The 19,062-nt window shown below is 37.2% G+C and overlaps 1 protein-coding gene across 1 annotated transcript in view; it reads left to right on the forward strand.

Moving 5' to 3' along the window:
• Positions 1-4,277: 4,277 nt before the first annotated feature.
• The window catches only part of LOC131399559 (complement factor H-like), a 79,987-nt gene continuing 65,202 nt past the window's right edge, over positions 4,278-19,062 (forward strand). Inside the window, exon 1 of the mRNA XM_058533899.1 lies at positions 4,278-4,425. Coding sequence (XP_058389882.1) covers positions 4,278-4,425 — 148 coding nt within the window. The remainder of the gene's footprint in view (positions 4,426-19,062) is intronic.

Raw genomic sequence — 19,062 nt, forward strand, 5'->3', positions numbered from 1 at the left:
GTTGTTTCTTATGTATTAAAGAAACTGAATGATAAAAATAGACTCTATTACAGCCATATGAGTAACCATTTCCCGTTTACCTGAGGGAAGTAACAAGTTATCTAGCAAGGTAGAAACCAGGTGTGTGTGACTCCTCCTCCTCCTGCTGTGACCATAAGCAGATTTCCAGCTTTCCTGTGGTGAGACCTCTGCGCTATTCCCTCTCGGTGTCACAGTCAACGCAGGGTGGTCACAGGCTGTGATAGGATGTGGCCTTTATCCTGAGAACAATAGGAAACCACTCAAGGATTTTAAGCATGGGAATATCTTCCAGTCTAACTTTTAATATCAGTCTGGGTGGTGATTGAAGGATGGATTGGGGAGAGCATGTGTGGATGTAGAGAGACCTTTAAGGAGGAGGCAGGTGTAGATCTTCCGTGGTCCAGGCAGGAGATGGTACTTGACCTGGGGTTGTATCAGTGAGAGGGAAGTGGATAACTGTGGAATCTTTAAAGGGAAGCAATTCACAGGACTTGGTAACTGGATGTAATAGGTATATTGACTGTCATATTTGCCTTTTAATTCATAGGGAGTTAAGTGTACAATTTTTGAATATTTGCCTTCTTTATACTTGTCTTACAAATTAGTTCATAATTTAAACCAATCTAACTGCTGAAGTTGGAGAGCTTGGCTTTTGATGGTTAAAAGCTCCTAAGTTTACTACATCGTGTTTATTTAGATTGCTTTTGCTATCATAGAAGAGATACAAAATTTAATTCTTTGGGGGCTGGGCCCATGGAATGGTGGTCAAGTTCGCTTCAACGGCCCGGGATTCACAGGTTCAGATCCCAAGCGCAGTGTCATGCACCACTCATCAAGCCATGTTGTGGAGGCATCCCATATACAAAATAGAGGAAGATGGGCACAGATGTTAGCTCAGGCCAGATCTTCTTCACACACACACAGAAAAATTAATTTCTATTAATTTTAACAAAAGTACATTTTCTTTTTTAGGATGTTTGAAGTAGGTCCAAAATTGTTGACCGTATTTATAGTCTCTACAAACTTACAGCTTGTAAACATAAAATGATTACTGAAAGAATACTTTATAAACAAATGACAAATTCTTCTATCAGCATTCCCTTTATTCCAGAAACAACCGTAAGAGCCAGAATAGTTTCAAGGTAAGTAGTAAATGTATTCTATTTTATGTCACCACTCATTTTGTGTCACCACTCATTCATTTAGCAAACATTTATTAAGTACCTAAGATAAGCAAGATATTGTGCTTGACAATGGAGAAACAACCTATGAACAAGAATGGAATCTTTGATAAATCTGAGGGAGATAATCTCAACAAATAATGAAGTAATAACCCTATAGCTTTGGGTGTTTTGTAGTTATTCAATAAATTCCTTGTATTAAAGAGTTAAGTGCTAAGGCTAATAATTAGCTTTTTATAAGCTTTGCTCTACCAATTTTCCTTCTTTCCTGCATGTAGGACAAGCTACGCTGTTTGAGAGCTGCCCAAAATCCCCCTTGGCGAAAATATCAACCTCTAACTCCTCCTGGGATCACCCTGATACTTGAAATATCTGCTTCTAGAGAAGTTCTCTGAGACCTTGTGTGAGTTTCCTAGAGCTGCTGTAACAAATTACTACAAACATAGGGGCCTTAAACGACAGTAATTTATTCCTGCACAGTTCTTGGAAGCAGAAGTTCAATGTCAAGGAGACAGAGGGGCCCTCTCTTTCTCTGAAGACTCCAGGCTGGAATCCATCCCTGACTATTCCAGCTTCTGGTGACTTGAGGTGTCCCTGGCTTGCTGCTGTCCAGCTCCCTTCTCTGCCTCTGTCTACACATGGGCTTCTCCTCCTCCTTCTTCTGTGTCTCTTGTGGGACATCTGTTGGTGGACGTAGGGCCAGTCTGTACAGTACAGGATGATCTTATCTCCTGGTGCACAAGACCATCCAAATAGTATTCTTGTCATAAAATCAAACCTGAAGCACCTGAAGCCTTTCTGCAGAGCTCCAGGCATGACCCGCAGACCAGTGCAGACGGCAAGCTCTGTCACTGCTCTGTGTGGATAAAAGTTCAGAAGTTTAGAGTCAGCACTTAGAAACTTACATAGTAATTTAACCTTGCTATTCCATAGTTTTTATGTCAAATTTATTGAGATATAATTTACACACAGTCACATTCATCCTTTTATCAGTGTAATATTCAATGCATTTTCTTGTGACAAAAGTTGGCCTTCTATTGTAGAGAAATCCAGGAACATTCTTCTGTTAGATGATATAAATTAGAATTATAACACTGATTTAAGACACTAACTTGTGGACCAGTCTCAGTGGCCTAGTGTTTGAGTTCAGTGCACTTGCTTCGGCAGCCTGGGTTTGGTTCCCAAGCATGGACCTACACCACTCATCTGTCAATCACCAATCTGTGGTGGTGGCTCACATGCACAAAGAGGAAGATTGGCAGTGGATGTTAGGTCAGGGTGAATCTCCCTCAGCAAAAAAGAAAAAAAGAAGAGAGAAATTTGTTTTTAATCATGAATTCAATTATGGTCCAAAATTTATAACATTAGGACTTCAGCTGTCACTGACTAGGTGCCTCGAGAAAGTCAAAGGTGGGTTTGGAAGCTATTAACTGTTTTTCCAAGTTGTTTCTTCCCCTTTTGTATGTTAGGGAGGTGTGACCACCAACCATCCTGAGACTGACCACGCCTCACCACAAGAGCTATGCCCATGACCTTTACCTTGTTTTGAATGAAAAGCTCTCTCAAAGAGGAGCATAGGCCTCATTATGTGGAAACGTTTTCCAACTGAGCCTGTACAAGCGAATACCCACCTCTCCCTTTTGAATATTCATTCGCCAACCCAAATAAAAGTTCCTGCTTCCCTTTGTTCAGGGACGCCATGACCTTGGAAATGATTCCTCATGGCCTCCTATTTACTAGAAATACACTTTACTTTGTGAGACAACTTCCAGTGGCGTAGAGTCTTATTTAACTCACCAGGAGGCAAGCCCACTTGGTTCAGCAATACAGCTATGACTTTACATTTTGCGCAGGCGGTAAAATTTTATTCAAATAGTTAATTTAACATTTTCTGATTTTTACCTTATTAACAAAAGGTTTTAATTGATTTTGATAAATTAACTCATGATGTTTAATTTCCTTACTTCCTCCTTCCCTCCCTTTCTTCTTTCTCTCTGGCTATCTCTCTCTCCTCCCTCCCTCTCTCCCTCCCTCCCTCCTTCCTTTCTATGACTCAGCAATTCTCTACTAGGTATAAATTCCACAGTGTTGACAATACACTATTTCTTGATCTGGGTTACATAGCAGTTTGCTTTATAATTACTCATAATTATAAATTCTATAATAGTTGTAAATTGGCTTTATGCATGCATATTTCACAGTATAACATAAAATAATCTAATTGCTTGATATTTATTAACAGGGACTAATTCTGCATGTGATTTTTATTTATGACTTGTACATTTTGACATTAATTATGTTTTAAAAGCTAATATTAAAAGCATATGAATGAATAGATTCTTTTTTTTCTTTTGATAAAGTCAGGTTTTTGAGGTAAAATTAACCAACAGTGTAAATGCGCCCTTGTGTAGGTATGTAGTTCAATGAGTTTCAACCAGTTTACACAGGTGTGAAACCACTATCACTCAGATGAGCTATTTCTATCACACCAGAGTTCCCTTTGCCCCTTTGCAGTCAGTTCTCTCCATTTAACCCCTAGACTCTGGCAACTGTTGGTCTGATTTTAGTACTTTTAGTTTTGCCTCTTCTACATTGTCACATAAATAGAATCACATGGTATGTAGCTTTTTGTGACTGGATTCTTTTATGTAACTTAAGGCTTTTAAGGTTCATCCATGTTGATGCAGGGATTAGAATTTCATTCTCCTTTATCACAGAGTATGATTCCATTGTATGGCTATACCACACTTTGTTTGACCACTGACCAGTGGATAGATATTTGGATTTTTAAGAGGGAAGAAAAGAATGAGAAGATGGGAATGCATATAGTAGAAAGGATTTGTGTGAGAAAGATGTATGAGCTTCGCTCTCATGAACTGAGGTAGGAGCTCATAAACATTAGTTTAGAAGCAGATCAGGGAGGGTGTGGAGGGGACATTTGAAAAGAAGAAAAGAATAACATAGTCACCTTGGGGAAGGAGAAAGGAAGCATGTTAGGCAATGTCAAGTGCCCATTTTGATTTGCAATTATGGGCATAAAATCAGTCAGTCTGGTTCTGTGACTTTTCTTTCGCAATGTCCAGCTGTACAGGAATGAAGAAGGCAGATATTTGGATTCAACTTGGAGTCCAAATAGAACTTTCAATAGGAAGGAGAAACAGTAGCGTTAATGGCATTTGCAAAGGGGATTCTATTGATGGACCTAAGCCAGCCAAGGATGAAAGTGAGAAAAGCACTCCGATGGGTCATGGGCATGTGTTGAGGTCGAGTGAATGGAGATCTCAGTGAGGTGGAAGCATATGTGCAGTGGACGTATTAAGTCAAATGACGAGGATGAATCAGAAGTGGTGGTTGGGAAATGGAAGTCTCCAGTTGAGACGTCAGGGGAGGGCACTTTGTGGTGACCAAGTCTATTATGTGATCATGTGAGAAGGGATTGGCTGGGGTGGGACAGAAGGAAAGGGAGGCAGAAACTGACAGATGAGGTTGTTGGCTTTTTGGCCACAGAGATGTTGAAGTTCTGAGAATGGTGACGGGCGTTGAGAGAAGACCAGGAACCAAGTTTACAAAGAAGAAAACACTGAGAGTTTGGGAGATGAGCCAAAGGCAGTGGTGGAGCTAAATAGCCTAAACTTCAAAGGAGCTGGGATTTTCTTTCAGGAACGATGGAGAGAAATAGTCTAAAACTAGTATTAGCAATAATATGCAGCCCTCCATCCTGTTGGAGAGGGTTATAAGGGAAGCGATGTGTTCAGGAGTAGCCACATTTTAGTTAAGACAAAAAGGTGAAGGTAACTCTTTTAAGAGAACTTTCTTAATGCAAGATTTTTGTTCTTTTCACAAACTTAAACCATGTTGAGTTTTGAGAAGAGATAACATGGAAGAAATCACAAATTCCCTGCAAGCTATTCAAATGGTGATGGATGTGCTTGGCCTTCCTTATAAGTAAATGTAAACATTTTATCAGTATATCCAGTCAAATGAAACAGTAAAGCTTATCATGAATATGCAAGATGATTTTGGATTTCTTTGTATAACATCAAAAATCTGACTTTGTATTAAATTTTTAAAAATTTATATAATAAATTGTTTTTATATTTATTTTTATTTATTATTTAATAGCTTTATGTATGTAACAACGTGACGTCATAAAATGATTATAACACTGTTATTCATGTCTGTTATCTTAAATTATTATATTAGTTTGAATAGCTTATAGCTCCTGTTTTATACAGAAATTGAGGCATTTTTCTAAAACAAATGTTGGAAGTCACAAAACTGTCCATGAACAGTAGAATGAATAGATAATTTGTGACATATTAACAGAACGGAATACTATACAGAGAAGCAACCCTCTACTACAGCCCCAGATCTGAGTGGATGTCATGAGCAACATAAAAGAAGCCAGAGGGACAAAACAGTACTGGATGATTCCAATATGTAGTATAGAACCAAGCAAAACCAAGCTGTTAGAGGTCAAGATAGTATTTCACACTGAAGGTGAGCATAGGCAATGACTTGGAAGGAAATTCTGAGGTGCTTGTAAATTCTGTTCCTTGTTCTGGGTGCTGGTTTCACGAATGTGATCAGTTTGTGAGAATCCATTGATCTGTGCAGCTATGCTACGCTCACTTTTCTCTTAATATGTTGTATTTTCATAAAAAGTTACAAAATTCAGACTAATAGTCCCTAGGTCACAGTATTATTTTATACTTTAAAACCCATTAGAATGTAGACTAATTCTGCATTCTAGAAGGCAGTAAATTTAGTCTATTTTTTCACTGCTGTGTACCCAACACCAGAACATGAACTAGTACTTGGTGAAAACTTACAACATTTCGCATAAATGAGTGATAACACAGCACAGCGCCCATCTCATCGCCTACCACAGAATAGACTCTTAAAAAATTACACATGACTATCAATAATATTATTCTATCATTGCATGAGACAGTCAAGGTCATTTTTCGATTTAAGCATTTTTCGATCTGGACAACACCCCATTTTAACATCAAGTATTCATGACCTCGTGATCCTAAGTTCATCTCTTCATTTGATCAATGGTGGTAAAGAAATCGATGGCCACAAGTGAACTTTACTCTATGGACTTACAATTGGGAATTAATGTTGAAAATTTATACTGATTTCTATGCAGTCTCAGTTAATTATTTATGCTCCTGCTATTGTGGCTCTTACTGGTTGTCGTGTTCTTACTGGACTCTGGCATGAAAAGTATTGTAACGTAGTTGTGTTATTTTAGCATTATTCAAAAATATTTTAAATGAAATATGTCTTGCTACAAAGGGACTTAGATGTCGTAAATAATTAACTTTTTCTTCAAGAGAAGTGCTGTGTACTTAATGAGAAGTCCCTACTGGCTTAGAATTGTTAAAGTCTTTATTAAGCACCCATTGAAGAAGAGGTCCAAAAACTTGGTGTTTAACATCTTATTAATCATCTCAGGAGAACTCTATGCAGAAAGTAAAGTTAATTCTTGATATTATTTATTGTTTAAAAACTATAAATGGAAATTCTAACATTCATTTAGCTTGAGTTTTTAATATGTTCTTTCATTGTGGCATATGAATTTTATATAAAACATACTTGTAAATATGATTTGTTATAATATTTAGACTGATTTTTCCCTTTGGTTAAACCTAGTAAACTAATCTTATAGTAACATAACTCAGAAAAACAAAACAAGTTAAAAAACCCTTTGTATCAATAGGTTTGGGGGGATAAGAGACCAGGATCAAAACACTTTTAAGGGTTTTCAGGGTAATGGTACCGCCATTTCAAAGTGGTTTGTGAACCTTAATTCTAATTTCATCCTAGAATCCATTCCTAACACTGGAAAATCTTGTACACTTTTAATTCTCTGTTCATATAGTGAGCGTAATGTGGGAAATTGGAAAAAGAAATAATTATAAATCATAAGCAAGATTTTCGACTCTCAACACTTTGATTTTTGTCCTAGAGATTTATTCATGGGTTGAAGTCATTAAATAGGGATTGGTAGGAGGACCATGTAATTGATTATGCAAACAAGGACACTTTTGAGAGTGAAGGGGGCTCTAGTAATAATGATGTGAGACAACAGATGTAAATCAGGACTGTCCAGACAAACCAACACCTGTGGACTCCCTGACTATTAGAAATCCTAGTAGAGAGACTACCTGGGGGTGAGATTAGAGTGAGAGTGAGGGGGCAGTGCACAGGTGTGGGTTATTTAGGAACAGTTATCAGTGTTATTAGGCTGTAGGGATAGGAAACCAGGCAGGACATTACAGGTCAGCAAGAGTGAATCTGCAAAGTAAGAAATCACAGCAATAAGGCTTTTCTAAAATAAACACCTGAGGGGATTTGTGGAAATAAAACATCCTATGGATTATCATTGACTTTTAGTTGAATAGTTTACCACAAATTTTCTACCAAAAGAGAATTGATTAAATTCTTTAATCAATTAAAATAAATTAAAATTGATTTTAATAGATTAAAATTATGAAAGTGAAATAAATAGAATTTATCTTCTTTGACACATTTAATTCTACAATAAGATGATTTTTGTATGAATAGATTCCTTTGTTTTTATTTTTCTGTAAATAGGGAAAAACCAGCTGATATAATTGTCTATCATGTATGCCGTGAAGACATTGCAGTAGTCTAGCTAATTTTCTAATTATTATATGATTATAATCATATTTCACATAAACAAAAAATGTAAGCTGCCTGAAGACAGAGACCACGATCTCATATCCTCATGCTTTCCCCAGCCCACATCGGGAACCTTAGGAGCAAGGATTGAGTTGATTACACTTCTCATTTCATAGCATGTGATCATCATTGGCCTATGAAAGGTGTCACTGTAGCTTTATTTATACATGCCCCCCTTTTATCTCTTACTCTGGATTCCATTTCCCTACCACCAGACTGGGACCCACTATAAAGTGTCTGGTATATTCTTAAATATGTATCTTTGTAAACTGTCTTGTTTTGTGTATGTGCTTTTCTTTCCCGTAAATGAAGGCTTATCATAGATTTTATCTCATAGTTTTATTTTACTTGCTACTGTGTAAATATATTTCCATGTTGCTGAATCTATTTTGTTGCTTTTAACTGCTGCATAGGGTTTCATATATGTCACATAGCCACCCTCCTAAAGGTGGACACAGAGTTGCCTCTAATTTGCTCCTAAGCACAGATAACTCTGAAATGAATCCTGTCACATAATCCCCTATTTCTCTGAGAATTTCTTTGGCCTGTATGTACTCACACATGTGATGATTGGGTCAATTCTTATCCTTGCTTTCCTGATTTATATCTGATTAGCATTTTCCTTTGCTTTATACCTTTTTATAGCTGATTTGTGGGAGCTCTTTGTAGAGTATACATTTTAACTTCTTGTTGATTTTCGATGTTGCAAATGCCTTCCTCCAAAACGTTCTGCATGTTGTTTTGTCAACAATGCTTTTCACTGAAAGAAATCCTTAATTGTGATGTAATCAAATTCGTCCACTTTTGCCTTGTAGTTTCTGCTTCCCACTTCCAACCCCCAAACCACACAATGTGAAAGGTGCCTTTGTAATTGTACAACATGGAGGCCCTAAGGTCATAAAGTTGAAATTTCTAAATTTTATATTCTAGTGTACCAATGAGATTTCCCTACAACCATTCTATTTTCCACATTTAATGGGTCATTTAAATCAGGTAATATATTTCCATTCTCAGTATTTGTAATTGTTTCTTCTTTAGAGCCATTTACCCCTGCTCTATATTCCCAGTATCTTCCCATATCTATTTAAAGATATTCATCATGCAAATTTTAATTTCTCAGTTGATCTGTTCCACTAATTGTCCTCCACGTGGTTTTCATTGTCTAGTTTGATGCCCCTCTTTCATTGTGGTTGAAATTCATTGTGGTCCTTCTATTTCCTATATTTTTTTCTCATGAATTCGTGTTCCCTAAGACATATCAGCTACCTTGACTACTACTGTGCGTCCCCTGGTGAAGGAGGGACGTGTCCCAGGACAGAGAGTCCTTGACGCCACAACCTAGGATTGACCACTCCTTTGCTGACCCTGCCTGAAGAGCAACCATGCCTCTCAGGGAGGCTCCTTGTGTGTTCACCACAGCACTGCTGTTTTTGCAGAGTCTTGTCATTGTAAACCCCTGGTGGTATGGGGAAGGAAAACGGTGAGAATGCTCCATATCACTTTTGAAACCAGTCTATAGCTGTTCCTAAAGGAAGTTGTACAAGTACATATCCGGGAATGAATTCCAGAAGGGATTGTGAAAGCACTAACAGGAATTGAGAGATTTTGCAAAGCTCTTTGAACTTTGATATTTACCAAGGGACCTCAATTAACTTGCTTCATGGCAGTGCACTTAAATTCAGAGTCACAACTGACAACTGCTAACAAAGCAGTTTTAAAACCCCAAACAGCACAACTGGAATATTTGTGTTAATATGCCATTGGGAACATCTAACGTGCTGTTACTAATCAGTGTCATTCTCCCCTTCTGGGTTTCCTGTGCTCATGGAGAAGGTAAGTCGGAAACAGGTCAGAACTCTCAGCTTCCCTCTTAAATGTAACTTCATGTCGTATCTACGTTCATGTGTCTTTTCTTTTTATTGAATCAGCTAGTGGGAATGGTCTGTATTGTGATATCCTCATAGCGAATAACTTAGTAGAAAAATTATCTCATATTCTCCTAAGAGGAAAATAAATTATATTTTCTCTGTTTCTTGAGTTCCACAGAGAAAGAACTCGCAATATTCATGGAGATATGTGACTATGCTCACACTACTGTAGGAAATACAGTACTCGTCACAAGGCGAGCTGGAATCTGACTTTAAAATATGTTGAGGTTTCTTGTTTTTAATACAAAGAAACCTTTGGGAGTGTTGGATATCTTCATAATCTTGCATATGGTGATGGTTTTATGGATTCATAAAGGAAAACTCATTAATTCAGTCATTTCACATATATGCAGCTTACTATATCTCAATTATACCTTAGCTGTTAAAAGTCATTAACATCACAATCAATTTAATATTTCAAAAATATTAACAGCAGATAAAAAGGAATATCTCTTTGAAAAACAAGTTGAATATTTTCTTTTTTGTTTTCATTTAACATTTAAAAAAATTAATTTATTATGGTTATATTGGCTAATAACCTTGTGTAAATTTCAAGTGTAGGTTATTATATATCAGTTTCTGTATAGACTACGTCATGTTTAGCACCAATAGTCTAGTTTATATCTGCATATCAGCATACATATGTGCCCCTTTACCCCTTTTGCCCCTCTCCCACTCCTTTCCCCTCTGGTAACCACTAATCTGTTCTCTTTATCCATGTGTTTTTTATCTTCTACATATGTGTGAAATCGTAGGGTGTTTGTCTTTCTCTGTCAGGTTTATTTCGATTAGCCTAATACCTTAAGGTCCATGCATGTGTGGCAAATGACAGGATTTTGTCTTTTTTATGGCTGAGTAGTATTCTGTTGTATGTATATGTATAAATATATCTATATCTATATCTATGTCCATATCTAGATATACATCTACATCTACATCTATATCTATATCTATATAGATATACCACATTTTCTTTCCATTTATCCCTTGAGGGACGCTTGAGTTGCTTCCACGTCTTGGCTATAGTGAATAATGCTGCGATGAACATAAGGGTGCACATATCTTTATGCATTGTGTTTTCCTGTTTTTTGGATAAATACCTAGTAGTGGGATAGCCCAATCACATGGTATTTCTATTTTTAATTTTTTGAGGGTTCGCCATACTGTTTTCTGTAGTGGCTTCTCCAGTTTGCACTCCCACCAGCAGTGTATGAGAGTTCCCTTTTCTCCATATCCTCTCCCACACTTGTTATTTCTTGTCTTGTTAATTATAGCCATTCTGACAGGAGTAAGGTGATATCTCATTGTAGTTTTGATTTGCATTTCCCTAAAATTCGGCGACCTTGAACGTGTTTTTATGTGCCTGTTGGCCATCTGTATATCTTCTTTGGAAAAATGTCTGTTCATATCCTCTGCCCATTTTTGATCAGATTGTTTGTTTTTTTGTTGTTGAATTCTTTGAGTGTTTCATATATTTTGGAAATTAACCCCTTGTCAGATAGATGATTTACACATATTTTCTCCCAGTGACTGAGTTGTCTTTTCATTTTGTTCATGGGTTCCTTTGCTTGCAGAACCTATTTAGTCTGATGTCCCATTTTTTTTTTCCCTTGTTTCCCTTGCCTGAGTAGACATGGTATTTGAAAATATATCGCAAGACCGATGTCAGAGTGTACTGTCTATATTTTCTTCCAGGAGATTTATGGTTTCAGGTTTTATATTCAAGTCTTTAATGCATTTTGAATTAATTTTTGTCTGGTGTAAGATAATGGTCTACTTTCATTCTTTTGCACGTGGCTCTCCAGTTTTCCCAACACCGTTTATTGAAGAGACTTTCCTTTCTCCATTGTATGTTCTTTGCTCCTTTGTCAAAGGTTAGCTGTCCCCAAATGTGTGGCTTTGTTTTTGGGTTTCAGTTCTGTTCCATTGACCTGCGTGTCTGTTTTTCTGCCAGTACCATGTTGTTTTGATTACTGTAGCTGTGTAGTATATTTTGAAGTCCAGGATTGTGGTGCCTCCACATTTGTTCTTTTTTCTCAGGATTGCTTTGGCTATTCGGGATCCTTTGTTGTTCGATATACATTTTAGGATTCCTTGTTCTGTTTCTACTTTGTTGACTTTCTCTCTGGATAATCTATCTACTGACATAAATGGAGTGTTAAGGTGCCCTACTATTATTGTGTTCTTCCTATTTTTCGCATCAGATCTGTTAATAATTGCTTTATATACTTTGGTGCTCTTGTGTTAGGTGCATATATATTAATAAGTGTAATGTCTTCCTGGTGGAATGTCCCTTTTATCATTATATAATGCCCATCTTTGTCTCTCATTATCTTTTTTATCTTAAAGTCTGCTTTGTCTGATATTGGTGTTGCTATACCTGGCTTATTTTGCTTGCCATTTGCTTGGAGTGGCATCTTCCATCCCCTAACTTTGAGGCTATGTTTGTCTTTAGAGCTGAGATGTGTTTCCTGGAGGCAGCATACTGTTGGGTCTTATTTTTTAATCCATCCAGCCACTCTGTGTCTTGATTGGTGATTTTAATCCATTTACATTTAGAGTGATTATTGAAGTATGAGGGCTTAAGACTGCCGTTTTATGTCTTGTTTTCTGGTTGTTCTGTGTTTCCATTGTTTCTTTTGCCTTTTCTTTCTGACTTCCATTTCAGTTTGGTGGTTTTCTCTGATGGTTTCCTCTTTAATTATGATTTGTGGATCTGCTCTGAGTTTTTGTTTTTTGGTTACTGTGATGTGTGTATAAAAGATCTCATAAACAAGATAGTCCATTTTCTGATATCCTCTTATCTTCATTAGCCTAAGCTGGTTCCATCCCTTTCCTCTTCCTCTTCTATGTTTTTGTTGTCACAAATTATTCCTTTTTGTGTTGTGAGTTTGTGACTAAACTGGTGTTTATAGTTATTTTTAATGCTTTATTTCCCTTTATCTTTTATGTTGTAATTAAGTGTTTGCTAACTTATTCTGATAGAGAGCTGCAATTTTCTGAGTTTCGTCTGTGTATTTATCTCTTTACTCAATGCTTTGTAAAACTTTGGGTTTTTGTTTCTGGTTGGAGGGCTGCCTTGATCATTTCTTGTAAGGCAAGTCAAGTGGTGATGAACTCCCTCAGCTTATGTTTATCTCGGAAAACTTTTATTTCTCTGTCATATCTGATGGAAAATTTCACTGGATAGAGTATTCTTGGCTGACAGAGTTTGTCTTTCATTATTTTGAGTATATCACTTCAGTCTCTCCTAGCCTGTAAAGTCTCTGCTGAGAAATCTGCTGAAAGCCTGATGGGGGTTGCTTTGTAGGTTATTTCCTTCTCTCTTGCTGCCCTTAGTATTTTTTCTTTGTCATTGACTTTTGAAAGTTTTAATATCATATGCCTCAGAAAAAAGGTTTTGGCATTGACGTAATTAGGAGTTCTATTGGCATCATGTACTCGTGTGTCCAGTTCCTTCGCCAGGTTCGGGAAGTTCTCAACTATTATTTCTTTGAACAAGCTCTCTGCTCCTTTGTCCTTCTCTTCCTTCTGGAATACCTGTAATCCTTATGTTACTTTTCCAAATTGACTCCGGTAGTTCTTGAACAATGTCTTTATTTTTTTTTAATCTTAGTTCTCTCTCCTCCTCCACCTGAAGCATTTGTAGATTTCTATCTTTGAGGTCACTAATTCTCTCCTCCATAAGGTTTTCTCTCTTCTTAATGCTTTCTACCTAATTTTTTCTCTCATTAATTGTTTTCTTCATATCCAGAATTTCTCTTTGGGATTTTTTTAGGGCTTCAATCTCATTGGTGAAGTATTCATTCTGTTCATTAATTTTATTCCTGAGCTCATTGAACTGTCTTCCTGAGGTTTCCTGTATCTCATTGAGTTTCTTTATGACAGATATTTTGAATTCTCTGTCATTTAGGTTGTAATCTTCTGTGACTTCAGATTTGGTTTCTGGAGATCTGTCGTTTTCCTTCTATTCTGCAGTGTTTCTGTAGTTCTTCACCATGTTTGATGAATTGATCCTCTGCTGGCACATTTGCAGTTGTAATCAGCTTTTGTTATTTGTGTACAGCTTTCATTACTTTGGTTCTGGTCACTGGGTCTCTACGGGCTCAGATGCTGCTGTACCGTGGATCACCTGCACTGCTGTTTCCAGGTTGTCTTGGGGTACTGGTTGAGCCACTGTCATAGGTGTTGGGTTCACAGTTGTCACTGTTGCTGGCAGGGGTCTTGGGACCCAGGGATTTGTATATAGCCTCTGCTCTTGTGGGGGCTGGTGTGTGGGTTGCTGCTACTGGGGGCTGGGTCACCAGTTCTGCTGTAGTGCCTGTTGCTTCTCGTCACAGATTCACCTGCCACTGCTGGGCGTGGGGCAGGAGCTGTTTTTTCTGCTGCTGCCCCGTCTGCTCATAGTTGTGCCAGTTGGGCTGCTCTGCATTCACAAGGGCCAGCTGCAGGTGACCCTCATAGCAGCTTCTCATGGGACGGGCTGCCTCTTGGTGTGTTGTGTTCATCAGGCAGGTCATGCTTTCATGGGCTGGACTGCTGCTCGGCAGGGCATCTTTGCATGGGGCCGCCACAGCACTGTGGTGCTCCTGTGAGCCAGGCTACTGCTCCACAAGCGTTCACCTATGGGATGGCTTCGCCCACCTCTACTCAGTCTCACTGGCAGCTGTGTGAGGATCCACAATCTGGAACACGGCTGCCAGGGAGGGGGAAGGAGCAGCTCCCCTAGTTCCACGGCTTCCCTGGCATCCAGTCCACCACCTTCAGATGTACAGCTGCATGGATCTCTCAGGCATCCTGCTGTGCTGTGTAAGGAACCTTCTCTTGGTTAATAGATGTCCGTTTAGTTGTAACTTACAGGATCATTGTCGTTACAATGATCCTGACATCACTCTCTATGTATCCTTAATTTCCAGTGGAATGACAATAAATTACACTTTTCATTTCAGGGATCACCAAAAAATGTCGACTAAATAAATAAATAAGTGAATCAATAATTTTCAGAGCATTAATTCTAGCACATTGTTCACTGATTTGTTTTCTTTCCCTGCAATTATATTCCCTTTCTTTACTTGTAATACTGCCGACCTGTGCATCATGACCCATCTGATGACTTGTGCTTTTGTAATGAAACATTCTGGACAATTTATTTAAAAGCACCATACTTTGTTTTACCAACACTTGTTGGGCAGAAAGTTGTGCCATACATTTTAACATTATCTAAAATGTCCAACTTATTTATAATTTCTTAGTCGAGTCTATCCTACAATAAGATATAAAGGAAAGCATTCTTCTTCTTAAGAACTCTTTCTAACAAAACTAGTTCTTTGAGTCAATAATGATAAACATATTTATATTAAGCATAGCAAATACTGTATACTCTAGAATTCATGGATGGGGCTTACTTCTTACAGCTAAATTTCTGTGGTTAGTGAATCCTTGCTGGAATGACTAATGCATAAGATAAGTCTGAAAGGAAGAATGAGAATTTTTTAGATAAATTGTGGAGAGGAAAAGCATACCAGTCAAAGGAAGCTCATGGAGAGGAATGCAAATGCACTGAGGCTTCATTGAGCATCTGGCTCCCCTATGGCCACTGTTTTGAGGGGCTGTAGTGTAGGACGCAAGTGTGGGATAAGTCAATGATGGATGAAGATAGGCTGTTACAAGTTTCTTAGGTGCTCCATACACCATGGTGAAGAATTTGTCTTGTATTCAAACTGAATTGGGAATCAATGAAGGATTTTGAGTGGATCAATGAACTGACAAGAAAAAAGGTCATTAAGATTCAAACAGGAAAACAGATTAGAAAGGTGGGAGAATAGGACTTGGGAAATTTGTTATTGTTGCTTTAATCCCAGGGAAATATGTTTGAGAGATGATGGCATCAGAGATGATGGCATCAAAGATGATGGCCAGACTCTTTTTGGCAGAAAACTTGGATGGATATTGAAAACACAAATGCAGAATGTCAGTTACTTCTAGGAGGTGTGATAAAACTGAGTTAGATTAATTTATTTGACAAAGTGTTTTTTCTATAATTACTCTATTATCAAAAACTAAAAAAATATGTAATTTTCGCTGATCACTCAGTGAAAATACTTATCAATATCCAATATGTATATCCAATTCTACATACCAGTGGATGAGTGTTACTGGCCACTATTTATTTCAAGAGGACTGTTTATCTTCAGACCAGATAAAAAGAGCAACATAATGTTAATCTGAATTTTAACTTCCTTCAAAAATGAATATTGATAAAAACAGATAAAATATTCATCAAGCATTCAAGTCAGAACAGAACTTTTGTTTGCTTGCCTGATTTACCCAATGGAAACAAAGTGAGTCTTTATATAACTAATTGGTCTTGGACACAGTCCTTTAATATATAGCAAACATTTTGGAATTTAATCCCTTCTATTTAGAAATTTCCTGCAAAGTATTGGAAACTTTAAATGCATATTCTGTATCTAGGAAGATAACTTATAAAGAAAATGAATAATTTCCATATAAATATAATAAACGTTTTGAATACAGTGAAAGAGGAGATGCGTGCACTAAATTTGGAAGGAGTGCAGCTCCTTCATGTAATGTTCTATTTCTTTTCTATATCTTTTGTTGTATATTTTATCAATTATTTTAATTCACGTACTCCTTACAGTTGAGAAGTTTATTTGTTCTCATAGTGGAGTACTAGTGTTTATAGAAATCAACTATTATATGTGTATAGATCTTAAAATTTTATGTGTGCAAGGGCCATTTTGAGATCAATTCGTATGAATCTCTCACTCTGAAGATAGACATAAACAGGAACGGTAAGTTCAATACCTAATTAAGTAGACGGTGCGGGTCAAACAGCAAGTCTAGATCAGAGCCAGGACTGTACCAGACTTCTCAATTCCCAGGTAGATACACTTCTCAAACAGTTAGATTGGTCTTCTAACTGCCAGCATTTAGCTTTAAAGAAGTAAACTTTATTAATATTATATGAGAAAACCCTGAATTGACAATGGAATTAAGTGGAAGAAAATGGAGATTTCATTAACCACAGGCTTACCATGAATCAACAGTGACGATGGCACTGAAAGAAACCACTAACTCTTTTAGGCTCAAAATGGAAAGATGTTCTACAGAGACAAAGAGATCATTTCAGCTGTGTTCTTCACTCACCAAAAATTATGTCTGGAATATTGTGTTCTGCTTAACTTACTTCATTTTAACAGGGAAAGTGTCATCCTATAATCACTTAGAAGATAGAAGGTAGATAGTTGAGGAGTTTAAGAAATCATATCATAAGAAGAATTGCAAGAAGATACAGCTATGGCGTGGTAAGAACTGTGCTGAGATATTTGCAGACATTTATGAAAACCGGTGAGTTATATTTTGATGAGAGCTGTTGTAGTGAGTGAAACAAGTGACCATGTATCATACACACAATCAGAGGTCACCGGACATTGTAAAAGGATGACTTTACAGATTATTCCTTACTGTACGGGGAGAAAACAGCTGATCTCTTAAGAGCACTCTGAACTTTAAATCCTAATTCCAGGTATAAACCTTGTTTTACTGATCCTTTTTTTTTTTTTTAAACTACAGTTTTTGTGTTGATTCTATTCTTTTCTTTAACAAATAAATTGAGCCCACAAACAGCACCTTGAAAAATACATCCTCCTAGACAACTGAAGGACCTCCACTTTCAGGCATCGTTAAGAAAATATTTTAGAAAGAAGTTAATAAACAAAAGACAGCAATAACCCACATTAGATCCGAGTTAGGCTAATGGTGTGTGGCGTCCAGCTGTTTGTCTTCATGGCATCCATGCTTCCTAAGCCAGGAGAGTGGGCGCACACGTCCCCTGGCATTAAACGCTGCCGTGTGTTTTACTTCCAGAGGCTCTTCTAAATAATTAGTTAATTTATCCATCCAATCATCAAAATATAACTTATAAACCACTTATTTTATGTCAGACCCCTTGTCCTGTATTGAGGATACACGTTAGAATAAACCATCATTCCAGGGTCAGTGAATTCATAGTAAGATTTTGAGGATTCAATTTTACTTGGACATAGGACTCAGGTCAGCAGCACTGCTTCATAGAAGTCATCTAATTATTTATTTTCTTGGTCACTTAGCCACTTTCTTAAAAGTCTTGCTCAACACCTGATAGTTTTAACAATGTGCAATCTCTGTTTTTCTTATATGAGTTACTATAACTCCTAGGCTTCTTCAAACTTGACTCGTTTACACACACAAAAACACACACACACACACACACACACACCCAAAGATTCTCCATTTTTAAAACATTTTCCTTTTAGAATTTCTTTCTCATTTTCTCAGTCACAAGTCATAATAAAAATTCAAGACTGTATGCTTTCAGATCCTGCTTTCTTTCGGGAGAGAGATACCAGAATTGGGATGCACTGGATTGGGCACTTTCTTTCACAAGAGAGTTTACCAAACATCAATATAAATAAAGAGAAGTTCTCCCCAAATTAGATAAGCATGCACTCTCTCTTACTACATGCGTCATCCTATTGAAATGCGTTTTACGTTAACTAGAAGTAGAGAAGTTTCTTATTAAAAGGAACTCCACTCTCTGTACCTCAGCTAATATATCACAAATACTTCTTATTTTCCTGGTACAATGGAAAGATCTACTTGCTGATAGATGATGAATTCCAAATTTCTGTATCTTATTTTCCCCAAATCTATCAGAAATTTGGAACTAAAGAATAAGAGGAAATTTACAGATAATAATCCTGGATAAAACACTTAAATTTTCGTTCATCTGGTCTATGATTTGTATGTGTAAGGGCTTTTATTTGAGGGTGATTCATGAAAACTTTGGTCTCTGTATCCCATAAGGGACAGCCTCTGACTATGTCGTTTCCAGGAATAATTAAAAGTACCTAGACCTGCCAACTAGAAGCCACATTTGATCCAAATCCATCTGTTCCTTGAGCAGACAGAATTTTCTAGTGATCCACAACATAGAGTGCTAACCTTGAATTATTATTCTGATTTTAAATGCTTTAAGGTTGTTTCTAACAGTAGGAAAAACATGGCCCCACACAGTTGGACAGTCTCAAAGATTGTTATTCTGAATAGAGGCACCTGTCCTGGCAATATTTTAATATCATCATTTTATAATGAAGATTATGACAGTAGAGGATTAAAATTCATTAAGGGAGTAATGTCCACTGCTTGAAAATAAT

This window comes from Diceros bicornis, chromosome 38 (genome assembly GCF_020826845.1).
Source record: "Diceros bicornis minor isolate mBicDic1 chromosome 38, mDicBic1.mat.cur, whole genome shotgun sequence".
Taxonomy (NCBI): Eukaryota; Metazoa; Chordata; class Mammalia; order Perissodactyla; family Rhinocerotidae; genus Diceros; species Diceros bicornis.